The sequence below is a fragment of the Clinocottus analis genome, unplaced genomic scaffold (genome assembly GCF_023055335.1).
Source record: "Clinocottus analis isolate CAN_PGR_092001 unplaced genomic scaffold, fCliAna1.0.p SCAF_6, whole genome shotgun sequence".
NCBI classification, from domain to species: Eukaryota; Metazoa; Chordata; class Actinopteri; order Perciformes; family Cottidae; genus Clinocottus; species Clinocottus analis.
In genome coordinates, this window is record NW_027176218.1 from 8,402,644 (window position 1) to 8,428,635 (window position 25,992).

A 25,992-nucleotide genomic window follows, 5' to 3' on the forward strand; every position below is an offset into this window, starting at 1 on the left:
AATTGGATTAAAGAAATTCTTCTTGAAACGGTCTGAATTGTTCTTGCCATAACAACAGCGAGCAAGCTGACACAGGCAAAACCACAAATCAGTCTGAAACTAATATTACACTTCTCTTTTTCATGTCAAGCAAGTCACAATAGTGGAAACGTGGAAGGGGGGATTCTCCTGAGCACATTTAAGTCCAGGGAGGTGAGGATGAGGACGAGGGGGCTGTGGCCTGGTTTCAATAGCCTATTACATGCTCTTGACTGCACCACATGCTTTTCATCACCGGGATGTTATTCCATCACTGGCAGCAGAAGAGTTTGATGACTCCAAACCATCAGAGCAGGAAACTAATCTCAGACATTATAAGAGGAACACACTCACAGGTTTCTTTGTAACCTCGGAGTTTGAGCACATTCCCCACTTTGCTTGAAATTATGTGAAAAAGGGTAAAATAATAAAAGCTTTCAGGTAGAACTACAGAAATGCCCGAGAACGTGATTAAATTGAGGCCATCTGTCCAATTAAGTAAGTCATCAGTTTTGTCATATAACAAAAAAGGATGGTATTACATTAAATGTCATTTAGCTGACATTTTGCTGAAGTCACAAAGCCATCATTTTAAATAATGCTGACTGCGGTCAAAGTAGGGATGATACTTAAACACCCCGTGTGAACTAAACAAACCAGTTAGAGCGGGCACATGAGAATATATTTGGGTTTTTTAGAGCAGTGATTTTAAATAATAAGGCAATGGTCAATGTCTTCCAGGTGTTTTCACTTGACTGATTAGACTTCTTACCGTTTGCAAGGTTTTATAGTGGAGGCGTTCCGCCTGGCCTGAAATAAAAAGCGCCTCCAATAACGTCAATGACCAGTTTCACAAAGATAGAATTCAGCTAGTGCTTAGATCTAACTAAAAATCAGACTTCAGACAGACGCCTAAATTCATGTTGCACAAATCTACCTCAGCCCAACAGAAAGAGACCACAGCGTACTATTTTACACTCCTGTGTTCACCTACTGAGTGTTTCCCCTTTGCCTGACTCGACGTCCTCACTGTCTGTCCACTGTCCTGCTAGTCTAATGACATAATTAAACTCACAGCATGATTCTTAATATGAATTTCAATCATATGGCTACGAACTTCTACATGTGTGCAGAAAACAGGATAATCAAATAATTATTTTGAATGTTTTTACGAATAAGATTTGACTAGTTTATTAAGTTTGTGGGTAGAAAATAAAGCTAAAAAAAAAATTTAAATGAGGCCAAAGGGTCAAAGTTTGCTCCAAAATAAGATTGAATACATGGTTCTCTCCCGCTGGCCAGGACCTTCACAGTGCACATCATCATCTGGAAAAGGCTAAAGAAACATTTGCTGGTTTGTATTTCTTTTTAGCAATCTTCGAGGGTCACACAGCAGAGGACAAAAGTGTCCTTGCTAAATAGATAGCACAGATAATGTAAGGGGAGGAGAATGTTGGCTGAAATCAGCAGCCAATGGCAGGCGTATACCTGCAGTCGGCCTCCAGTGAGTCACACTACCGTCAGGGTACTTTGGTCACGAGCGAGAGACCGACTTTGAACATTGTGTTTACAAACTGCAACTCCATAGACAGGTTTGTCTTCTTTGAGTTTGACCTTTTAGGCTTGTAAAGGGAACTAAATATATACATTTTTCACTTATACTTGTTTTTCATATTCAATTAGAATTAATGGAAAAGTAAACATGCAATACATATTTAGTTAATGTATCACATTGATGTCAGTTCCTTGTGGAGTAATATTAAAAAACACTAAAAGTATGTAGACTTAATTACTGTGTAGTTTCAAACAATTGAAGTAATAACCAAACACAGTTCCTCTCTGAAACACTTGACTTTTAAGGCAATGTCTACACTAGTCTAAATCTATTCTTGTCTATGAAATTAGATCGATTAGAGGAGTTAGGACTCCAATATGCTCGAGTTAAGAGGCTGTACTGCCGACAGAAACAACAGTACCAATAACAACAAAAAGCAATTTAATTCCCGCTGGAGATGAAAAGATGGACAATAAATTTCACCTTCATCTAACTTTCTTACATTTGATTCAAATCAGCAATACACCAAAATCTTGAGAATGAGGTTTTTATTAGAAAATGATGACAACCTACAAGACAAATTTAGCCAGCATTTGAACCAAGACGGGAAACAAAAAAATTATCATGATGAAATTCCTTTTCAAAAGATCTTGGTAAACCACCGGACAAAACAAGTATCATAGAAACTAAAAAGTGGTACTCAAAAACATACCAATACAGGAAGAGCGTACTCAGCAGCTTTCCACATGAAAGAAAATGAATTTGTCCAGGTGTGACATCTTGCTCTGATTCTTCTTCTTCCTTAATAAATCAACGGATCTCGCACAATCAGTTCTCCAAAGGCTTTTTGTGAAATCACATCCTTTCGACAGGTATGAACGTCATCGCCAAACTTCAACACACAAAGGCTCCAGATTCGAAAACAAAAAACCTTAAACAGCCTTGCGGTGGTACTCTGGAGGGGCAACTTCATAGTCACTTGCATTGAAGAGCGATGCAGAGTTCTTTACAAGATACCTGCAATTGAGTTGTGTTTTATTCATTGCTGCTGCAGAGGAATCAATACAAGTCTTATTAATGAGAGTTTTGTGAATACTCACTTGAGGAAGTCTTGTAGATAACTGAGCAGCAGTGCAAGGCTCTTCTCATCCAGAGGAGTGTACGCCAGCATAGCTCCAATTCTCACTTTGAAAACCAAACAAAGGCAGAATGTTACAAAAGACATGGCCTCAAACCTCATCTTCATTTATAATTACATTATTATTAGAAACACTTCAATAAATCCACTGATCCTCAAGGAGGTAATTAAAGTGATGAAAGCAACACTGAACACACAAGTCGTAGTGGATGCAGCAGAATACTGATGTGCACAAAAAGGTTGTATCTCTATATGGACAGTTGATGAGAATTACAAGCGTACTTTGTTTTCTCATTGTACAATATAATAATATAATAGCAGGTTAGGATACACGTAATGACGGCCTGAATTGTTTTATGAGAAACCAAGACAAACATATTCAACCTTTTTTTTGTACATGTAAGGAGCAACATAGCCCAACGTATTGTAACTTTTTTTTCAGATACCAATTAAAACTGTGATAATGACAGTACAATGAGACAGTATAATAAGTACTGAACTGAAAACCCGGGATTAACTTTGAAGTTACCTCTAACATCAAATCCTGCCATATAGTACCGAGCCCAGGACTTCCGGGTGCTGCACCAGAACATATTCAACATCCTATGGACCTTTGTGCCATAGCTTGTTTAGATAAGGACAGTGGATTTTTTGTTTTAAATATGGCTGCCTTTAATGCACACCATTTCCCATAAGTCCGAGAACAGCTAAACATTGGGGCTCAACAAATGAGGCGAATCCATCAGAATAGATAACTTTACAACTTTCACTGGAATACTTCTACAATCAGATTGCTGCAAAAGTCTCAATGCATTAAAGCTTTTCTTTAAATAATATAAATACCACAGCGGAATATTGTTGTGAGAGTGTTTTTACCAAAGAGTCTGAGTAGGTGAGGGGCGCCGTAGATTTGAGACATAGATGTATCTGGGTGGTTGGCCAGGATGTCTGCGTACTGCGGCCTCTCAAATTTGTAGAGAAGTTGCGTCCCCAGCATGACACTGAAGTATTCCCGGATACCAGCAACCACCTCATTCACAGCAAACTCCCTGAGTAGTGGAGAAAAAAAACAATCATATCACTATGATATATGACACAGGCAAACAAACAGTAATTTATATTGTTGCACTGCCTGCATCGTCTATAACAGCTTAGCAAGTATGAAAACTAAAAACAATCACAGTAAAACCATATATGTATATTTTTTACTTGCTGTCAGAGTTTCCTCTCGATTTCTTGTAGTTTGCATAATCTTCAAGGACTGCATCAACGCTCTTTTTAGCTGGCAGGTGGAAAAGCTGATGGTATAAAACAAAAAGAACGAGAAGAAGCACAAATAAATAATTTTGGTTTAAAACCTAAAGTGTTGTTTAAACCTCAGAGCGACACCCCATAAGCACTAGCCCTATCAGTAGCACATACAGTACGTGCATGCTACATGATTGAGGGCGTTCTAAAAAGGCTTGGCGTACGTTATCAGGATGAAACCTCCTGAAACTATTTATTGTAAGCAATTAGATATTTGTGTTTGTATGCATATTCCTTTTCTGTATCATGTAAAGCTCCTTGTAACTTTTTTTGGTTAAATAGCCAATTTTTATTGAATTTGCACTTCCTAGTGTAGCTACAGTAGCATCTAGCAAGCAGAGAGCTGAAAAAATAAATCAGTGTTGTTGGTTCCGCTATCAGGATCTGCGCGACGTTAATGCTAATGACATACATTGGAGAAATAAAATAGGTGTTACTACTACTACAACAAAAAAATGCAATGCCTTTTAAGGATATGCAGTGGAACCATAGTTATACTGTAATTACATGCTGTGTAGATTTTAAGGATACAAACCTGTTTTTGCCGTGTTATCAAGTCCCAGTCATCCACAAGCCATGGTTTCAGCTCCTCTGGGATTTTTACTTTAACCTCCACTCGATTTATAAAGGTCTCCTCCTGAGCGGAGAAGAACAAATTGAAGAAAGAAGCTTGTTAACAGAACGTTTACGCAGTTAAAGATTCTTCGAAACATACCTCCAGAGAATTAGACTTCTTACTCACTTAACTTCAGTTCAGCTCAGTGTTATTTTACATTATCCATAGAAACACAGAAACCACCAATTAGAAACATCCTTACTAATTATGAACTTACACTTTCAACAGTTGGGTCAACGCGTGCCCTCTTCTTTCGTGGAGGGTGAGTTGGATCACCTCCTGAACTTGTCCCTTCTCCTGCACCAGGAGCTGTAAGATCAGAAGCACGCCTGTTATTTCATTAATAAAAAAGTAAATCAAGTCATTGTGACATTCGACTATGACTCCAACTATGGTTGTATTTACTTGATGGTTGATAGCTTCTGTTGTAAAGTTGAGGGAAGGCATGCATTCAAAAGGTGTAAATAAATACACAACATGACATCTATGCTTACTCTTTTGTTTGTTCTTTTTGGTTTTCCTACAAAAGACATAAGGACAGGTGTTAAAATAAAAATTACTTTAAAAAAAATCATTAACATGTATCATAGCGCTAATACTGCAGAAATGTCACAGCAGCTGACATGTAGAATAACAAATGACTTAAACTCACACATCATTTTTCTGCGGTGGAGCAGGTATCTTCTTATTTGGCGCAGCACCCCTCATTCTTCCTTCTACATAATGGTCTCTACATTGAGAAAACAATTAAGAATACATAATATATTAAAGTCAGACTATTTTCAGGAGATTTTAGGAGACAGACTACAGTTCGTGAATGTAGGCAGTGCATTTAACAATCCCCATTTGTATGTTTTCTTTTGGAGTACATATTTTGCCTTAATTTGCTCTTTCGTGGGCCTTGTTAATAAAATAACTCCCCACAGCGCTATCTGTAAACACTACAATTAGGAAAAAGGGAGAATAGACTTACTGATTGGCCCTCTGAAGCTCTTTCTGTTTCTGCAGATTACTGTCCACATACTTCAGCACTCTGCTTTCAGGAACCCATTCGTCCCAGCTGGAATATAAAACACCGAGCAAGAAGTCAAGCACATGAGAAATCTTCACAGTACTCCTATTAAAAATTTGATTTACCTGAACCAAAACTTACTTCTTATTCCAACCACTGTAATGAATAAAGTATTTGATTTGTTTCTCCTTGATGTTTGTCTTAACACACTGCAAAGAAAGACATAATCAATTGTAAAAAAAAGACATATCAGAGACACAGAGGAGGATCACATGATCAGAGTAACAGGCTAACTAAAGCAGCCTACCTTAGCTTCGTAGAGCAATGGCCCATGAAAACACAGCACTCTTTCACCTGAACAGAGTGTTGGTCAATTACAATCAGCATTGAGAGCAGTCCAATTAAAACACGATGAAATTGTAAAGCTGACTAAACTACTCCTACGTACAAACACACACAAGAACAATAATTAAAACTCTTAAGCATCAACAACCAACACCAATAATTACATCAAATTAGAAAGTAGTTTTAGCCACACACGTGGACTCAGATCACATTAAATTAACTTGAGTCAGAGAAGAGTCAAGAGTTTAATTTAGTACCAGACCTCACATGGTGTATGAAGATTAGGGCTCAGCCTTAAACTTAAAATATTATTTTCATGATCGATGTATTTGTTTAATGTTTAAAACAATCTAAACAAAATGTAGTATTTAAAACAAAGAGATATTCCGTTTGTAATGGGAAAGGTGAAAATAACGGTTTGGAAAATAAATAGTTAAAATTAATTTTCTGTCAAATGATCAATCCATCATCAATTAATCGACTGATTAAAATAATCACTTCTTGACTTAGGCTTGAGTGCTTGTAGCACTTTGCATAACGTTACTTTACATATGTTTCCTATGTTTCAATTGAGACGGTCGTAATTATTATTATGTACGAATATTATATACTTGGCTCTAAAAACATAATGAACGTCACTACATTTTTTTATTTTTACAGTTAGTGTTAATGACAACAATGAGTGAGTGATTAATATATATATATATATATATATATATATATATATATATATATATATATATATATATATATATATATATATATAACAATGAATTACTTCATCAGTTAGAAAGTTGATTTAACACAGTAACAAAAATCACTAAAGTATTTCAATCCACCATGTACACCATCCGTCCGCCAGCTTGGACTCAGGTGGGCGGTTAAATCAATGGGGAGCTAACGCTGCCTGAAGAAAGCTACCGCTTCTAGTTAGCTAGGCACTAGATCGCAGGAAATCAAACCACGACTTCACCGTTGTACAAACGTACTGCTAAAAATACACCATGTTGTAAAGTAAATGACTATCGCGTCAAATAAAAACCATCAAGACCTGGTATGTGCAACAACAATGAAGGCAAAGCTAGCGGTTCGGCGGCGGCAGTGTCAAAGCTAGCTAGCACCTCGGACCTTTCCGAAGGCTCCAGCACTTACAGACACTATACATCTACCACGAATGAGAACAGACAACTTGTTACCTTCTTGAAATTTAGGTTTCGGGTCCTGTTTCGGCGCCATTCACGGATTAAACTATCAAAATATGGGGAAAATTGCTAGCTCCCATTCCTGTCTGAAACGGCGCCGCTCTCTAAAAACGTCATTACCAGCGCAATGACGCATTAATAGCGCGACCAGCGATGCGCCTGAAAGCAAAGACCATTTATGTGTACGTCACTGTACTTTCATGTTCAAAATGAAACGCCCAATTTAAATCTATAACTGTTTCTCAATGGGTTTTTTTGTATGTAATGAGCGTATTCTTTGAATTGTTTTTCGTTGGTATTTTAGTGGCATGTTTAGAACATAAAAATAAGTGAGATAGATGAAATGACTGATGAACGCAAATTAATTAGCAAAACTGAGGCCACGAGTCACGATACAACCAACGCAACTGTACCCCTCAAGGAAAGATTTTCTGGCAAGCAAAACATTTGCAACATGTTCTGATTTCTAATTATTTTTTCAAACATTTGCTGTTACTGCTGGTAAAAAAACTACTGTTACCAGGATTACTGTGCAGAAATGCATCATCCTGTAACTAAGTATAACTTAAAATATAACCAACCTAAATTTAAATAGACAATACTTGGGACTTAACTTGATTAGGTGGGGACTATATGGTCAGTTTTTGAATTTCTAACCAGTATATACTTCACTGCAAGCCCATGATAGTGTGGCTATAAGCTGAAGGCCCTTTGGTTCCATGAAACACCCCTCTGTCTGTAGACCCTGGTGGCTGCCTTCTTGTTTGTTGTGCCAGTGCTGTGCACACATATTGGGCATATTGGTTTAGCATACTAATGTACCTAAATGGAGTTGAGCTGTACAATTCAATCTCATCACTCCCATGGAGTGCAGACAAGTGGGAAAAGCAGTAAAAAAATAAATGATAATTAGGCTGCCAATATAGGAAGAACAATGTCTGAGAGCTTAGCATAATGGCAGTCAATACATTACATTTTCAAGATGCAAGCAGTTTGCAATGGGCCAATAAGTTTAGAGTTTAAAATTAATCAATAAGTATGCACCATTGTTATTTTGTATACTCTGATATAAAAAAAATACCCCAAATTTAAATTGTGTATAGAAAGGGATGGATGGATGCAGACACTCATGGATCACAGAGGATGTTTTTTCTACTGACTATTTCCCTGTAGTACTACCATGAGGTTGATGGTTAAGTAAAATATTTTTACAACTATTAGACGGATAGGTAAAAAATGTAGTTTTGACATTCATTGTCAGTGCCCTCTGGTGTAAAAACTATAATATGACACCCTTTCTAAACTACTAAAAAACATATAATAGTGTTTTTCTGCACCAAATTTTGGTTCTTAAATGCCCTTAACATAGGCTGATTATTGGTAAAAAATAAAAATAAAAAAATGACTACAACCTCTACGTCTACTACAAGCATGTGCTGTATTTAAGTGTGATTAAGTTTAGGATTTTCTTTACATGCAGCTGTATCTGAACTGCTTTCCGAGCAACTGCAGATGTGCACTTTCTTATACATGTTTAATTCCTATAAGTACCAAACAGCACAGTAGACCTTGTAGCAGTTCAAAATGATCAAAGCCTCTATTGAGTTATTGACATCATCTGACAGTAAAACAAACAGAAAATGTTACAATGCATGTCAAGCAACTATGACATCTTTAAATAGCCTTAATTATATAATTACAAAAGAAATATCACATACAATGACAGTAATGCATATCCACAAATCAAACAAATGCTTAAAATATATGTGATAATAAATAATCCTAATTGTAAGCACAAGTCAAGAAAAATAAAAGGGAGGGGACGCGTTCATAATAACTTCAATGGTTTTAACTTCAGGGCCCAAATGCCTGTTGCGATACACTTAGAGAAGCGATCACAGTTCCCTTACAGGCTGTTGCAAATACACTTAACAAAAAGGCTATGCATCCTGTGGCCTCAGTAAGGAACTGCATAGCACACAACAGGTGGGCTTTCAGGCAAATTGCAGGGACATGCGAAGCTGAAAACAACTCTCGAAGTTTCCCTGCAACTGTGAACTCTTCACTTCTCCACATAGCCTTTATGTAAAGATCAAGTGCTAAAATAACATAAATGCATTATGAAATGTCAAATTACCTCAAGTGGACCAGAAACTAGCTGTCTTGAAAGATGTCAAACAGCAACTTTGCTGCAGTCCTTTGTGAATCATTTTTGTGTAGTATTCAAAATAAATCGGGTGTATTTTAGAAGAAACATACATATAAAGAAGTCTGCTTGCTGGACTAGTGTCATTCATTTACACATTAAAAAGCCTGGTCTTACAATACTGACTTACTCCCAATTTATATGTATTTTAGGTATAGTCTAAACTATACACTATAGTTTATATTCAATTGACTGAAACAGGCTGAAGAGTGCCGAGTTCTGACAACAGAAGGGTCTAGCATTTCAATTCTAGTGGCAACAGTTCCTAGAGGCATAAGGAATGCTTCTTTAAAAAACAGCATACGTACATACATAACTTACATCATAAATAATTCCTTGAAAAGAAAATGACCACAGCATCAATGTCTGACAGATAAATCTACAGTAATGGCAGAAATGGCCAGGTCTTTCAGCCGTCAAAACAGTTTTGACAGAAATGATACCATTCATAAAATAAAGTGTTACACATTTTCCTGTTTTGCTGTGACTTGCCTTTTGTACATCTATAACAATGCCCTTTTTTATACTTTAAATATCATGTTACATAAGGTGTCACCTCATTGGGTTCTGTGCACATAGTATACTGAAATAATGCAATTGACATGAAATATCGAAACAAAACTGTAAAAACCAGGTACAAAAGGTACAATATAATCAAAGGACCACATGAAGAAATGTGAAAAAGTCTTCAGTATTCACAGAAAAATATCAACTGAAGAAACTCACCGGACAAGAAGCGTCCAAAGTTTATATACATACGATAAGTAAAATTGAAAATAGATTTTCCTCTCTGTACATAGCACTGTATTCTTTCATCTTCCCCTTCTTTATTTACAAAGAACTCCTGTTCCCGAGGTCTCCCATGTCTTTTAGTTTTATGTGGATCTAGTCAAGAGAGATAACGTCAGATATGGAGCCATAAATGGCCGCCGCTGCTGCGGCTTCCACCGAGGACCTCGACAATCCTGAGATGGTGTCTCTGTCTCGCTCTCTGTCTTTGTCGCGGTCCCGGAGACTGCTGGAAGACACCAAACTACTGGTGCTGCCACTGTTGCTGCCTCCGTTAGTGGCTGCCAGCGTGCTGCTCCCCGGGGTGCCCGGCTGCTCCCGTAACATCTGAGAGGAGCCGTAGGGCAGGAAACGGTTGAGGAGCAAGTCATGATCCTCCGACGCTGATGCCGAAGCAGCTGCCGCAGCAGCCATCACCATGTTGTAATGCTAACAGAACCGAAAAGCGTGACCGTTAAAACAACAGCCAAACATAAACATACTCTAGTATGATGCTGCCGAAGTTCATGCGTTTGAGTAAATATACCTGATTGTCGCCTTGGAGGAAGGAGAAGAAATTTAGATCTGTAAGAAAAGGAAAAGGTTTACTGCATTTAGTTTATTCTGGATATACACAACCAATATTTATAGTAACAAATGTATTCAAAGATTTTTTTTTTTTAAAACGTCTGTCTTCAAAGATAGGTTTGCATGGATTATGTCAAGTTTGTTTCAAAACAAACTTGAATTGCTTATGTACATTGAGAGAATGATTAGTTGATGTAATCATTCCTCTTGTTTATACTGGCTGTGAAATTATCCCCTTGCACTCAGCAGCTGGAGCTTCAGCAGTGACTATGACACACACAGAGGATAAGATTGGGTTCATTAAAATCCCTACTTTTATTTTACTAATTCTAATAATAAAAGGGTGAAGGGGGTGCAGTGACTTTGAATACTCCAGCTGGAGGAGAGCTTTAGAAGTAAACACTGTTTGAGGAAACAAAAAGATGGAGTTTTGTGTAATAAAGACTACAAAGTTGAACGTTACCTAGTTGATTCAGCTCAGATTATTTTAACATCTTGTTAGCTTCAACTTCATGTTAAAAGACATCTTGCAATTAGTATGGACGCGTGATTTATGAATTCAGACAGACTCAACAAAAATCTAGAATAAATATTTTTGAAGGCAAGTGACATGTGTACCTGGCAGGTCACTAGTTGTGTGATAATAGTGGCGATAGTCCTGGATAAGAGGCGGAGGGGGAGGAATGTAGCTGGTCTCCACATTGGGCATGCTGGGTGCTCTGCTTAGAGGTGGTGATTGGCTGTGTAGGTTGAGTACTCTGAGAAGAAACACCGTCACATCAGCTTAGACACAAACAACATAACACAACTGAGTACATTTGCTTATGGTGATCTAACTTCCTGTTTATAATTTGGAGACTTACCCCTTGCTTGGAGGTGGAGAGACAGGTGACAGCGAGGGACAGGCCCTTTTAAGAGGCGGCTCATCATCTAGCTCCTCTTCAGAGGAGCTATCCAGTGTCAGGTCAATCACGTCAACATTCTTGCCGTTGTCATTAGACGATCCCCGTTTATGCTCATGCGTATCTGTCGAATCTACATAGGAACAGTTAACTCACACTGTGCTCACAGTTCTCAATGACTGAGTACACTTGAAGAATCTGAAATACACAAGCTACATACCGCTGTCTACACCATTGTACGAAGCAGACACATCCTGCACCTCTCTCTTCGACCTCATGGGGGACCAGTTTCCATCTTCTTTGAACTGGATTTCATCACAGTCAGAACAGCTATTCAAGATTTCCATGAACAACCTGTAAAAACAGCATAATGTTTCGAAACTGTTTGACAGCTTTGCAACCAGAATTACAAAGGCTTTAATACTCTGTCTCACGTTTTGGAAAATACAGTATTAGTGGCAAGTCATAAAGCTGCAATTCAGATGCTTTGTAGTTAGCTTCGGATAAAAATGAGATAATGAAATATGTTTCAGGAAAGTTGATTAAAGCAATAAAATCCGAGAGTGTGAAAACTTAACCGGGACCAAAACACTGCCCAATGCCTTATCACACCATGAAGAAGGATTTTCTCTTGAAAATATTCACATTAGCAATCATTTATTTGCTTTTTGTTCTTTGGCAAAAAAAACAATGGTTCCAAGCAAAAGCTGCGGATAACACCTGGAACCTTTTTTTGGTACCACCTCGGTCGGGGTTCAAAGTGAGCTGAGCTACTAGAAGGTGGAGTTAAAACACTTCCAACCTCACTAGTGGACATGGCACATCCTGCACAAACTCATTACATTTAAATAGCTGCGGCTAAAGATGGAGTTAAAGCTGTGCTAAACGTCGATAGCAAGCACAGTTTTATTTGTTTACTCATGCGAGATCTTTAAAAATGTCTGCCAGCAAAGCTACGGTCTAGACTAAGCCATATAAAATAACATGGTGCAGATGTTCCTCTGTTTGATTGGCAATGAAAAGATTCAGGAAGTGCCACGTTGAAGTTGATGTCACAGCAGTTTTACGCATCATTGCTATGAGCTATAAGGTATCAGGAGACCCTACTAAGTCAAAGGGCTACTGTCTGCAGCGGAAAACGAAATAGAGAAAAGGGAACTGATACCAAAAGTGAGTGGAGTTGACCAGAACCATGCAGTGGAAATTAGGGGTTAGACAGTAATCTACCAGGAATGTGTCACGTGTTGTGCTCACCCGTCGATTATGAGGTGCTCATAGGGTGCCTTCTTGTCACAGACTGGACACACCCATGTCGGCTTCTTTTCATTCATTTGGATGTAAAGTGTAGCATCAAAGCACTGAAGGTGAGAACATGTCAACGCTCTGCAAGGGATCGTCAGCCTCATCTTCCCCAGCTTTACCACAAAACAAAACGGAAAATTAATGTTGCATAGTTTTAAAATGACAGGATATTGTAGAACAAAGCAACAGTTTTCCAATTAAGAATACAACATATGGCACATGTTGTCTCTATCATATGAATAAAATACATTTTTTAAACTTAAATCTGTGATTGTAAATAAAATTGTCAATACAGTTTTTGTAGACATATTAAATAACTAACTGGTTCTCCTGTTACTCTGCAGGCCACTAGGTATACTTCACACAATAACAATAACTACAATAAATAGGCAGTAAATTGAAGTATTTACCGGACACAGGAGAGAGACTCGGAGGCTGGTGGTGGCGATCTCACTCTCTGGATCAGCTGTTAATTTCTCTTTGACTGTGAGAAGAAAAACAAATACACAATACAACAATTATTACTTTGTTTAATGCTAGTGATCATGTTCATTTGTTTATCAGGATCTCAAACTACATCAGAAATAATCTTTAATCAATACATATAGAATACAACTATTTAAAGAGATATGTGTATGCAAAAAACTACAGTAGAAGAAATACTGTTCAAAGGAACAACATTACAAAATTTGGCTCTTTTTTTGGATTCTAAATTAAATCCCTAAGACATCTAATTGTAGTGACTACACAGTGAAACAGGCCACAAAAAGGCACAGGATTTACAATATGAAAGAAGTTACATGGTAGATATTATTTAACTTACAAATGCAGTGGCAACACCTGTTTTATGTTTTTACTTCAAAATTAAGAGGAAACTTACTCAGAGCTCTTGAGTGGTCGGGGTTCCTAATTCCTTTGGCCCGTAGTCTTTGCAACAACACTGCAGACGACTGCTGTCTTACCAGATAAACAGCCATGGAAAAACTCTAATAAAACAAAAATAAAAGGAGCAAAACAAGTTAGACCGAGGTGACTAATGTCCTACTTAATGGCCGATCATACATGACTTCGAAAGCTTTGCTTGGATCTTCTTACCCTCCCAATTTCTGAAGTCCATGACACCACAATTGTGTTGGGGACTGTGGTGGACAGTCGAACGAGAGAGGTTATGTTGATCGGGCGACTGGGCCTTTTTGGTTCAACTCCATTTTTGGTTGGAGGAAGATATCCCTACAGACAAAACATCCAACATTAGTGACCTTGATTCTCAGTAACTAGTGGTGTGTTGACAGCATAGACTGACAACAAAATGTCTGGACTCACCGGGAGATTACAGGGTTTGCTGTTCACCTTCACACACAGATTCGGGGGGAAATGATCCTCCTGAGGACAGCTCGTCTCTGATAAACAAAATCTGAAAATGCAGAAATAATTATTGGCGGGAAGCTAAAATGTTAAGTGACATGTGTGGACTTTTTCTTTTGTCCTCGTTGCCACTTTCACATTTATTTTACTATTTCAGTTCTGTCTAGTGCATCCCAAAAAGAACAACATATATTCACCATACCTTAACTGAACTTGAACAGCAAAGTCACATTTGGTTCCAGATATGTCCCTAAAGAATTAAAAAAAGTAAGATTGACCTGGTCAAAAGTTGAACACATAATCTAAGAACAACTTAGTTTATTCTGATTGCTTGCTGCATCAGATAAACCGTGTAAACAGTACATCTTTTCTCACATGTTCACACAAGAACCTTTTTACTTACATGGAGCTGCTGATTTGTTGAACTTGCTGTGGTGTTAATGCAAAAGCATAACATGCTTCCTGGAACCGTTGACTGTTGTCTGAGGCTACGAAGAAGAAACCAGCAACAGAACATGACAGTCAGAGAGAAATTTTACAGAAATCACTAAGCTAACTAATGTTAACTCATATTGGACCTAGCATGGGTTTAACAAGTCATGGTTCAGATATCTATGATCACAATGCTGCATCAATATGTAGATGAGGGAAAGATGGTATTATTACACATACAGCTGACATGGAAGTGGTGGACTCACCCAGGCTGGTTGGCTTAATGAGCTCATCCAGTACGTCGTAGAATGGCAATCTCTGGAGCTTGACATCAGGATGTACAGGGTGAAGCGCAGAGGGAAGGTGAGGCAAACCCAGCTCATGCTTAGGCCCCAGTAAAGAAACAGGCAGCAGAGGCGATGCAGAACCGTGGCTGTCAAATCCCAGCTGGGCAAGGCCAGCAGGCAGGCTGGAGGCAGAGTGAACACCGGGCAGAGCCAGATCGACTGGCGAAACCATTTTGGTCGGGAAGCGCCGTCTGTAGAGCTCTTTGATCTTCATCTGCACTGCAGGACTGCAGCTAGCCTTGAGTAGGTGGAGAGCTTTGGTCAAAAGTTCGTGTTTGCGCCCGTGCTTATTCCGTCCTGCATACCCCAACAACACTTGGAGCTCCGAAACTCGAAGGCTCATTACCATTTGCTGGTGAAAAATGAAGAGTGAGAAGAATTGTCAATTATTAAACCCTGGAAAACAGATTTTCTTTACTAAGAGGTAAAGAAAAAAAGGTTTCTTTTGTCATCAGACTTATAATTTAAAACAAAATTCTTTAAACAAGGCTTATTCATTTTCTTTAACACTCGTAACATTTCTATTGTTGAGATATGCTTGGAACAGGAAGACGCACACTAAAAGCACCATCATACCATATATTTAACACAGCCACTCTGAGGTTGTTTCAGCACAGATAGCCCTCTGGATTAAAGCAGAGACCGCACGTTACTTATACTTAATTTCCTTTTTGGAAGAGTGTGGACACAATGCATGCAATATCATCATCAACAATCTAATGACACAGGATATTTTTCTTCAACATAACACATCCTATAAGTTCAGTGTAATGCATACAGATCTAACAAGACAACAAACCCTAAAATCATCATGCAATTGGATCAACACCTTTGAGACACAAATGTTCCATCATAGTAATGTCTTATGAAAAGCTGTGTTTAAAATGTGTGAAATGCCCCCACACTCAATTAAATGCTTAGTGTTGGCATTAAAAACTCATTCTGCAATAATGAAGTGCATATAGTTGATGAGTCAAATAAGCACTTAGTGAGCAACTGCACAAGGCACATATTACACTAAATAGAGTAGGGTGTTGCATAAAATCAGAAGCAAGCGATGCATATATATATATATATATATATATATATATATATATATATATATATATATATATATATATATATATATTCAATAAATGAGATGCACTTATGTATGTTACATATCTGTTATACTGTATAGCAATAACACATCTCATATGAGGCAAAGGAGGAATGTCAATAGTACCGAGATGTGTTTGGGACGGGTGTAGATCAAAACAAAAACATTTAACAATGAGCGTTTTCTGTCAATTGCAAAAGAATGAGCAACATTAAGAGACGAACGTTAGAAGGTGGAGGGAGACCGCGTAGATTTAGCATTTAGCCAACAGCGCCAATGTGATGCCGGTGTAACGTAATCTGACTGAAACAAACCCTAATGTTACAGTATTTACTTTATTTCATTTATTTGAACATCAATCGCCAATATACGTTACATTCCCGTAAACTAGACTGTGGATATGAGCTATATTTCGTGGTCCATCGTCCCATCACATCAGAAATAACGCTAATGGAAGCTAAATTGCGCTTATCTTCCAGAGAATAGACAGAGCCCAATAATAAAAACAGACATTGTGCTCTATCTGGGGAACTTTTAATTATGTCAAGTGGTTAACACTACAGTGCCGCTGGGTGGAACACGTTGACGTCAATGATGGTCTTCATATCTTTCTAAAAGCGATATGTGGCCTTATCTGCAGGTGAGCTCACAGCAGAAGCAGCCTAACGGAACGTCGGCAACAATAACAAAGCTAATGCTAGCGAGCTAGCCAGCCAGCTAACAGTTTGCCAGTCCCCACAGCTCTGTTGTTTTTATGTTATATGCTTTGATAACCACATTGTTTTAATGCTCGAATGTCCAGTAACAATGGTGCTATGGTTTTTAATTCAAATCTCACAATATGAAATGTCTATTTGTCAAGCTAATGAAGGCGCTCTCTTTACCTTCAGTTCCGCACTCTCCGCCATCTTGTTACATTTGGTGCGCATGCGCAACAGCCATCCTCAAGGGACAGGGCAAATTCAAATTCGTGTCACTTCTTCTCCACAACCAAAAGGCGGCGCTGCCGCATCACCTAAAACTGTATGAGACATTCAGGGTAGTTGTTATGCCTAACACTAATATACCATTTCATTTGTTTGTGGAATTGTGTTCTGCCCGTATAAAAGAGCTTGCACAAAGATAACACTGACTGCGAGTCGTGATACTAAATTATGTTTCGTCTTTTTCATTTGTATTATAGCAAACGATTAATCGAGTATTTTATTAGTCCTTGCAGAAAATACATGGCCAAAATACCAAATATTTTGATAGTCATTTATGTAATCTAGCGCAAATGGCCAAAATTTGCTGGTTCTCTGTGTGTGAGAATGTGGCATTTTTCTTTATTTTATATCACTGAATATTAAAGGCTATTTGTGTTTTGGACTTGCGTTGACTGTTTCCCTATTCTTGACATTACATAACGATATATAGTCAAATCAATTAATGGATCATATAAATAGCTATCAAACAGTGCAAATGATCATTAGCTGCAGTCTTTTATGTAGGTCAATGGTATAAAAAAAGCCAACTTAAATTAAAGTGTTTTCTCATTGCTTCTTGTTTTTGCCACTAAACAAATAACCGCATAATTCAACACACAAAGATAAACGTTTCACATCAATTAAAATAGTTTGCTTCTCAGGAGATAAATGGGTAAAAGTATATAAATTCAATTCAAGAAAGGGAATTATGCACTGAGGGCAAGAATCCACGTTTCTTTTAATAAATTAATATATTTATTAGCGATGAAAACAAATATTAGGCTACATGAACAAATAGGTTACTCTGAATTGATACTTTCAAGGTCACACGTGACCTCATTCAGCTTACTACAGTGTTTTGTAAGTCTTCAGAGACAAAGTTGACCCCTACAAATAATTATATTGTAGGCCTATTTCAATGCACACAGTGTTTATGGTAATCCCATCATGTGTTTAAAGTGCATTATATTCAAAGGAAGTTGTCCTGCGAAGAAGAATTCAGCAAGTAGTAGGCTAATTCACAAGGATAAGGATCAATGAATTGGCTCGTCAAAGCTGCTATTATTGACAACAAAACAACGAAATAACAACCTATAACTATTACAAGATACATACATTGTCATTGCACTTTGCCACAAAAAAATAAATATCATCAATGGTATAATTTCAGGAAAACTAAATACACTGTATGCAAGATGGTGACAAACAGTGAGGATACACATTTTATAACAAGTACAAGTTAGTCTTCTTTAAACTTCAATCCTGGAAGTTTTCCATGGTTTGATAGGAGCAGTATGTGTCCTTTGTTTCCTTCTAATATAAATGTGTGATAATTTGATTCAGGGCGGTAGCAGAGGAGATTTGAAGGAGCAGGATCCGCTGCAGTGCCGAGGAGTCAACATCTTACACGAAAAATGGTGTAAAGCGTCGTGAGCTTCTATGAAGAAGGAGATAAAACAATCAATAGTGTACGTGCATGCGATAGTAAATCGGTCTAATGGGAAAATATATGAAGCTACGACACACTATTGATGTATTTGAATCAGGCATTTTGAATCAATCAGTTACACAATAATAGGATCAATTGGTTGAGGGTCATGCTCCAAAAATGTTTGGATCGACGAGTCTGTTAAATGTCTGTCTATGAGCCTCTGGTGTCAGAAATATAATCTGCCTCACTGGCTGTTATTTCACTGATTTATACTCTTCAACTTCTGTTGAACAACACGAACTATCTTTCTTGGTCCAACTCGCTGCACAAGGCGACTATAATGTGGATAAGCGCGATATAAAGACGCAGGTGCACTGAGCCCATCGATAATTGAGATGTCCATTACGTTAGAAATTCCTTTCTGTATTTAATATGGTAATGTGAGTTAATTCTGTAATAAGTGGAACCTAACAAATCTATCACAGGTCAAATGTGAAATAAATCGGAAGTGTTTTCCACATAAGTGCAAGTGATGCGTTTCAAACGCGTAAATGGAAGTTTACAGACAACGCAAATCCTTGATATCCAAACAGAGCATTTCGTGCATATAGTCTGTCATCAATCACGTCGGTAAACATGTCACAGTAAATCTGGGAATCCACGCTTCTTTATCCGCTCCCATTGCTTTATTTCTCTCACCTCGGACGATGTGAAGCTGCTGAACCATCTCCTCTCTATAGGAAAGTTCCCTTTTCATTTGATCCTGAAAATTATCTGAGAAACAAATAGCAGATTTGAGTCAGTAATGCGGTGAGCCGCCATTCTAAAAACAACAACAAAACCACAACCATCAACAAAAGCCTAATTTGACACACACAAGGCGTTAACTTAAGATATATTTGTACAAATGTTGTTCTGACATTTGTCATAAATAGTGTATTGATATAAAATAAATATGAAAAACACTTTTAAAAAAAATTGAAATAATCACAAAGAGTATTGGATGAAGTCCTCAATAGATTTTTGATTATAGGAGATGAATAACGTGATAACTCTTAAAGAGGTCCGTTCCGGAGATGCACCAGCCTCTTGAGGGCGCTGTTCTCAAGATAAAGCGAGAAGCAGGGACCTCATCGAGAGGGCTACAATGGAAGCAAACGTCATGCTATGGTGTGGAAATACTTTCATTTAAATTTCATATAGTGGATAGAAGAAATGATGATATTTGTAGATTGTTCAGTTTAGAATAATTGAACTTGAAAAAAAATCTACTTAATTGCTCAGTGTCAGAATATATTGTAACAAATGCAACAATGAGAGTTTACTACATTAGATTGAAAAGCTGTTTTTAAATGTAAGCCACCTCAAATCCTCTTTGATTAAAAGTAAACGACCTATGACAAATCTAATAATGTCTCTGGTCGGTTGAGACATTTGTGTAATCAACATGCTTTGGTTATATTTTAATTGTATCTTGTTTGCCGACTATGACTTGATCCTATAACAACACACCTTTTGGTAATTAAAAGTATGAAAGAGAGAATGAATCTAGAACGGAAGAATGTACAGTGCTATACTGCTATAAACCAGTTGCATTGTCTTGTGACTAGATTTTGGGTTTATCAAACTCCATAAGCTCGGTCCAAATTCTCCAAGAAGATAATGAAAGGACAATTTTAATATCCATGTTGAATCCACCACACAGCTCTATGGTCTGGAAACTGATATCCCATTCGTTATGAAGTGATCAAATGATAATATCCAGAATCTTAAAATCCATATGAGATGAATTTGTAGACAATCAAAAGTACTTGAATTTTATAGCGTTTAATTAATTTCTAAGACAGTTTTCTTACTTGTGATGTTGCAATTAGGTGAGACAAAATAAGTATAATTTCAAACAATACACAACAGGTAATAACAGATGTTCTTCTGGTCAAATGTATCAATGTATCAGTTTCCATATGTTTTGGTGTATAATAGTTATATAATCAAAGATGATGAAGACTGAACTTGCATGGGCTGGTCTAACGTGACCACTTTGAGAAATACTTGTTACCTTTACAACATAACAGGGCTAATTGTTTTTTTCCTTTCTGTAGATCTGTAGAGATTTTGCAGTAATACATAAAATGTTACAAGCTAGACATCTTTGTGAAGTACAGTTGATTTCTCCTTGCTGGTCTGATCAAACAGTTATGTGCGTCACATCCATTCTCCAATTTAATGAGATTCTCAAATAGCTTTCTGGGAAAACAGAATGTGAAAAGAGTTGAGTGGGTGAAACAATTTCAAGCATTTTGGAGAGAATGTGTTAAGGAGTTACTGTCTGGTTTAAAATACTGGAGCAGTCAAAATATCAGTATTTTGTACAATTCACCTGAGATTCATATAAAGCATTTGTGTTGCTTCTTCTGGACATGGATATACTTCTGTATTAAGAACTAAGATCTCCACAGCACCAATGTTGAGCTTTTATGAATATAAGTGCAGATATTCTGAAAGTATGTATTGCACAGATACTTTTAATTTGTCACATTTTACATTGTTTTGCATTTCAAAGCAGTTTAATATCAATTCGGATATATATATTTTTTCACATTACCCTTTCTTTTTTTAATTTTCTGTGTCCAAATATATTTAAATCAAGTTTTATAACCTTGTTTCTGTTGTTGAAATTGAGTAAAATATTTCTCCACCTATTTTCTAAAGATGCAGGGATGTTTTAGGACTGAAGGTTAATAATTGCAGCATGGAATAATCCTCTCAAATCAGATTAAATGGGGTTTGAAAGCACCTCTTTCCAGGACAGCGTGTCCCTGAACCACTTAGTATTTTTGGGAGAATGGTGCCCTTTGACAGATTTTTTTTTTGCTCTGCAGAGAGGAGCATGCATGCCACTGCTTTGGCCATGCGGGTTCATGTTTTGGCCTGACTTACAAACATGACAGGGGAGCAACACTTAACATTCACCAGAAATACTTTTGAATCTCTGTCGGTCAAATCAATGCTTTGGTGATAAAAGCTCAAATAGTGGAAAAGCACGGCTGCAGAATTTAGCTTACCTTTCAAGTTTTGAAATTCACGTTCCAGTTTTTTCCTCAGCTCAACTTGCTCTAACAGCTGCTTCTGTAGTTCCTCTAAAAAGCAAACAAAAAATAGAGGACGTTGGAGGAAGGAGAAGAGGTACAGCAGGATTCCTTCTAGGACAGTTTTCTATTTTTAATGACAGTGATGAGGGCACCGCCACCATTTACATCAACTATTCAGAGCAAGTCTTCCTGGGCCTGCAGTAAAAAAAAAAAATAAAAAAAAAATTCGCCTTTCATGTTTTTGGGGACGAATGCCAAATACTCTGCCTCAAGGCAAAAATGAGAAAGAAAATAATCAGTAATTATAGGTTTAAGTAGATCATAATAATAATAATAATATTTAATTTGAATAATAATTACTATAATTTGTATTAATATTTTTTATTTTTTAAAGAAACCTGTTATCTTTCAATCATTTTATCAAAAGGTAAGACATCGTCTTACCTTTTGCCAGACTTTCTATGGCTCTTTGTGTTGGCAGAGCTCTAGCTGGCGCGTCCTCGCCTGAATACACAGAAAATAAAATGATATTCTCCTATCTGCAAAAAGAAGAGCCAGAGCCTATTTCTTAAAACTTACAGCTCATAACAGAGAAAAGCCACCTCGCTGACCTCGGTGTAACTCACCCTCATCCGGCTCTCGCTGGTTCTCATCACCGCTTTGTTCATTAAAAGATTTCGTTTCGATCTCCTCCACTGTGGAAGACGGCTCTTCTTTACTTGCACTATCATCTTAAGAGAAAATAAATCGATGCAATTTTAACCTTTATTTTCTTTTTCTTTTTTGAACGGCGAAATGTTTCACAGAAACAGAAAAAAAGTCTAACCATTTGTTGTAAGTACTCCAGTCTTGTAATTCGCAGGTCTGAACTGATACGGACTGCTCCTTTGTTGCAGCTCACCCCTCTCCGGTGTGTACACCTAAAGAAGACAGAATCACCACTTCTTTCAACTCTTAAAAGTGCTACAGGTTTGGCAAAAAAATATTTATAACTAATACAAAATGAAATAATAATTAAATAATATACTCTAAGTTGCAGTGTGTACATTTTTTATTTAAAAGATTGATTTATGTTTTTCTTTTTTTTCTAAATGTTGTGGACATGCTGTTCGTTGCTGCTGTTACACTGTATTAACATAAAAGACACATTTTGCCACAAGATCACAGAGATATCTGTCACAGACACAAGCCAAGGAAATAAACCCATTTTCAGAAAACCTTCGAGAGATATTACAGCTTATTATCGCCATGTGTCTCAGTTATAAGTCACTCACTTCAGTGAAAGACGCAGCTATGTGGGTCTCTGATAACTGCTTGTTCTGCAGTTCTCTGTCAGAGGACTGGGCCACGTGGAGGCTCATTTTCTGGGAATCAACCACACTGCTCTCCTGCAGGTTCTTGGAGTCTGAGTTGTTTGGTGAAACGCTGCGAGCCAAGCCTGGGGGAGTCCGAGGACACACCGAGGGCAGAGGCCGGGAGTCCTCCTCCTCCTCTGGTGTTTTATTTGTCTCCACGTCCACGTCCGGCTCGCCCTCGCTGTCCCCGCAGGGGGACATGGACCGGTAGCTTGAGCTCTCGCTTAAAAAATCCGGTGATAAATAGCCGGAGCGACACCCGTTGTAAGCGCCCCTGTTGCCGTACAGCTTGGCGATGCAGTCGGCGTCTTTAATAACGGGTCTGAACGCGGACACGTAGCTGATTTTCCGGGGCGCGAGGGTCATCCCCTCCGGCGGCCTCGCCTCGTCCCCCGACTTGTCATCTTCATTGCGCGTCGACTGAGTGCTGGAGCACCGGTCGTTTTCCACCATGCTGTCTTTTGACGTGTTGGTGCTCCGGTCGCTGTGCTCAGATATGTCCATGTCGGTCTGTCTCGGAGGACACAGCAGCTCCGGTAGGGGTTTGTGCTGAGTCTGTGGGTACGGAGGCATGGGCAGCGCGCCCGTCGCGGGCCAGAACATGGGGAAGGAGTGATAGGCGCTGTCCTTGGTACCAGGCCACAGGACACCCGGGAGGCCTGCTTTGCTCTGCTCTCCCAGCACGCTGTCGTCCTTCTTCTGGCACAAGCCGAACGCTGGGAACCCGTACGGGTGAGGGAAGAGCGGCGGTGGGATCTTTTGCAGCATCCCAAAGCCTTTACTGGGCACGGGGATGACCGGGTAGTTGCGGGTGCTCGTCATGCCGCCCCGGTTGTCGTCGCAGCTGATAATCTTTGCAGGTATATCAGGTGACTCTCGGGGACGGCTGTGTCCGTGAGATCTGAAGGAAGAGCCGGACTCTGACCCGCTGCCTGGCAGCGTCCTCTTGCGACTGCCCCCATTGAACATGGCCTTCACGTCTTCCCATGCGTGGAGTACATCTGTCTGGCTCCCTTTATCTGATAATTTGAGATGCCTCCTCCATGAATTAAAATTAGCTGCGTCTGGCTGAGTGTACTTTGACTCTGGCGTGCGATGCGAATGAAATATGAATTTATTTGGAGAAAAATACATGTTGCAGTAGGAGCACTTGATGCACTTGGCCCTGGAGCTGTTGTATCTGGCAGGGATGAAGTTGCCCCGACTCCCCCAGGCGCATTCGTGGGAAACATCGAAGGCAAAATTTTCTGGAAGTTTGGGCGGCGCATGAGCTCCCAGGAAGGACTTACATAGTCTCTCGGCCTCGCGTTTAGTGATCATCCCGCAGCGCCTGGAGGAGATTGGCATTGCACCGGCTCTCCGCAGGATCTCCAGCTGGACAGGAGTGCACTGGACGCAGGTGATTCCTAGCGCAACACGCCGGTTGTGTATCTCGTTATAGCTGTAAGTCTTCAACAATGTGTTAGATATCTGGGCAAGGCAAAGTCTCTCCTGGCCATCTATCACCAAAGACACTATCGGTATTCCGTACAGCACCGTCTCGCCGACCTGGTTGGGCTTCATGTTTTTGGTGCTCGGGTAGGAAAGTTCTTGTTTGGAGCTTGGCGAAGAGCTGGAGTCTTGTCCCGCAGGTATGGAGTCCATCCTTGGAGGCCTAGAAGTTGCAGAGACGACGTTCGTCATTAATACGCGAGATTTGGCCATATAACAGAATCAAGTAAAGCTTTATAAGAACGTTAATGAAGCCGTTTAGCTCATCACTTCATAAACTGTTAAACATGGCAAAAGAGAGGGCAGACCATTACAGGCCTTGAGGCATTTTGAGGAAATTGCATGAACTCGAAAATTGTTTTGATTTTTTTTGGACCAAAGTAAAAATAAAAACATCTTGTTATTAAAAACAATATGTTGATGTTGATTATGTCCCTGCACTCACAACTCCACTCATATTATTTATATTTGCCTGCAACTTCCACCTTTTTTTCCACTGTCAACAGCAGGTTTACATTTTGGAAAAAAATGCACAATTTTCTTTTTTGAAATCTCGATATATTAAAGACATGCCTCAAACACAGACTCTGCTACGATTGAAATCGGGTTCCAAAACTCACCTTCAATGTTCGCGCAGCTTCCCTCCGTCGTAAATGAGGAAGCTGGGATCAAGTGAAAGTCGGATGCGATGAGAAGTCTGTTGGAGGATGTCAAATATGTTTGCTTTAGGAGTGGGACGCAGTTGTCCGTGCAACACCGCCTCCCTTCCTGCTCACTGTCGTCCCCTCACTCTGCTCCGATGCGGGTGCGCGCAGATGGTTTGTGTTGCGCGAGCAGCAGCAGCAGCAGCAGCAGCAGTGTCCACATGGCATGCAGACTGTAGTACAGCCCCCTCTACGACACACACACGCACACACACACACGCACACGCACACACACACACACACACACACACACACACACACACACACACACACAGCAATCAAGTGCACTCCCACTCACACTGACAGTCTGCATTAACTATGGATTCATGACCAATGAAGATGGTTTGGTTTGAGTGGTTGGTCTTACAGCAGCCTGCAGGTCTACACACTTTAGGAATGTTATAATGATCGAACAAACAAAAGCAGTACCTTAACAAACATGTTGATTAATGCATAAGGAATACACATATTGCAAATTCAAAAAGAAAACACGAACATCAATCTGAAATTACTCGGTAGGGTATTCGCTCACATTGCAACAATGATTTTGTGTTTTCCTGTTGGGGGAAACTAACTATTATGCACGGAGGAGGCTGCAGTGGGATTTGACATGCCGCTAAACACAGCGGGGAGGCACCGACACATTGTCGCGTGGATGGAGTCCGGGCCCGCTGATGAATACGACGTGCAGGCCTTCAGCACGTGCTGGGTTCCCACGGATTCATCGTTCACAAGCAACACTTCGCCTAC

General features: G+C 39.0%; 3 protein-coding genes across 6 annotated transcripts; all 3 read right to left on the reverse strand.

Moving 5' to 3' along the window:
- Positions 1-2,106: 2,106 nt before the first annotated feature.
- Positions 2,107-7,313, reverse strand: morf4l1 (mortality factor 4 like 1). Its single transcript, XM_068602905.1, has 12 exons — positions 7,189-7,313; positions 5,955-6,001; positions 5,789-5,856; positions 5,609-5,695; positions 5,288-5,365; positions 5,130-5,155; positions 4,853-4,944; positions 4,555-4,656; positions 3,921-4,009; positions 3,588-3,760; positions 2,674-2,758; positions 2,107-2,590 (listed from the first exon to the last, which is right to left on the reverse strand). The coding sequence occupies exons 1-12, from the start codon at positions 7,226-7,228 to the stop codon at positions 2,506-2,508; spliced, it is 972 nt and encodes a 323-aa protein (XP_068459006.1). The 5' UTR covers positions 7,229-7,313; the 3' UTR covers positions 2,107-2,505.
- Positions 7,314-8,763: 1,450 nt separating this feature from the next.
- pias1b (protein inhibitor of activated STAT, 1b) lies at positions 8,764-17,132 on the reverse strand. 3 transcript variants are annotated; one of them, XM_068603519.1, is made up of 15 exons: positions 17,088-17,107; positions 15,681-15,729; positions 15,024-15,456; positions 14,729-14,813; positions 14,528-14,575; positions 14,284-14,374; positions 14,056-14,190; positions 13,841-13,946; positions 13,371-13,444; positions 12,913-13,073; positions 11,879-12,012; positions 11,620-11,791; positions 11,375-11,514; positions 10,716-10,753; positions 8,764-10,618 (listed from the first exon to the last, which is right to left on the reverse strand). In XM_068603519.1, the coding sequence occupies exons 2-15, from the start codon at positions 15,681-15,683 to the stop codon at positions 10,286-10,288; spliced, it is 1,953 nt and encodes a 650-aa protein (XP_068459620.1). In that variant the 5' UTR covers positions 15,684-15,729; positions 17,088-17,107; the 3' UTR covers positions 8,764-10,285. The 3 variants fall into 3 exon arrangements, with proteins under 3 accessions (XP_068459620.1, XP_068459619.1, XP_068459621.1); XM_068603518.1 differs by lacking the exon at positions 15,681-15,729 and having other exon boundaries at positions 17,088-17,132; XM_068603520.1 differs by lacking the exon at positions 15,681-15,729 and having other exon boundaries at positions 15,024-15,342; positions 17,088-17,101.
- Positions 17,133-17,944: 812 nt separating this feature from the next.
- On the reverse strand, positions 17,945-25,238 carry skor1b (SKI family transcriptional corepressor 1b). Of its 2 annotated transcripts, XM_068603375.1 has the most exons (8): positions 25,159-25,238; positions 22,967-24,701; positions 22,519-22,612; positions 22,319-22,423; positions 22,137-22,196; positions 21,666-21,740; positions 19,300-19,374; positions 17,945-18,603 (listed from the first exon to the last, which is right to left on the reverse strand). In XM_068603375.1, exons 2-8 carry the CDS (start codon positions 24,689-24,691, stop codon positions 18,509-18,511), a joined length of 2,229 nt encoding a protein of 742 aa, XP_068459476.1. In that variant the 5' UTR covers positions 24,692-24,701; positions 25,159-25,238; the 3' UTR covers positions 17,945-18,508. The 2 variants fall into 2 exon arrangements, with proteins under 2 accessions (XP_068459476.1, XP_068459477.1); XM_068603376.1 differs by lacking the exon at positions 22,137-22,196.
- Between the last annotated feature and the right edge of the window lie 754 nt (positions 25,239-25,992).

Coding starts and splice junctions, on each gene's coding strand:
- pias1b (XM_068603518.1), bottom strand. CDS start 17,132: ATGCGCACCAAATGTAACAAGATGGCGGAGAGTGCGGAACTGAAG. Junction 14,191..14,283: donor GCAAACCCTGTAATCTCCCG/GTGAGTCCAGAC, acceptor TTTTGTCTGTAG/GGATATCTTCCTCCAACCAA. Junction 13,445..13,840: donor CGACCACTCAAGAGCTCTGA/GTAAGTTTCCTC, acceptor TTCTTCTCACAG/TCAAAGAGAAATTAACAGCT.
- morf4l1 (XM_068602905.1), bottom strand. CDS start 7,228: ATGGCGCCGAAACAGGACCCGAAACCTAAATTTCAAGAAG. Junction 4,657..4,852: donor TTGACCCAACTGTTGAAAGT/GTAAGTTCATAA, acceptor TTCTCCGCTCAG/GAGGAGACCTTTATAAATCG. Junction 3,761..3,920: donor AGAGGAAACTCTGACAGCAA/GTAAAAAATATA, acceptor TCCACTACTCAG/GGAGTTTGCTGTGAATGAGG.
- skor1b (XM_068603375.1), bottom strand. CDS start 24,691: ATGGACTCCATACCTGCGGGACAAGACTCCAGCTCTTCGCCAAGCTCC. Junction 22,197..22,318: donor CCAGCGAGAGCCGGATGAGG/GTGAGTTACACC, acceptor CTGTGTATTCAG/GCGAGGACGCGCCAGCTAGA. Junction 19,375..21,665: donor TGAATTTCAAAACTTGAAAG/GTAAGCTAAATT, acceptor TTTGTTTCTCAG/ATAATTTTCAGGATCAAATG.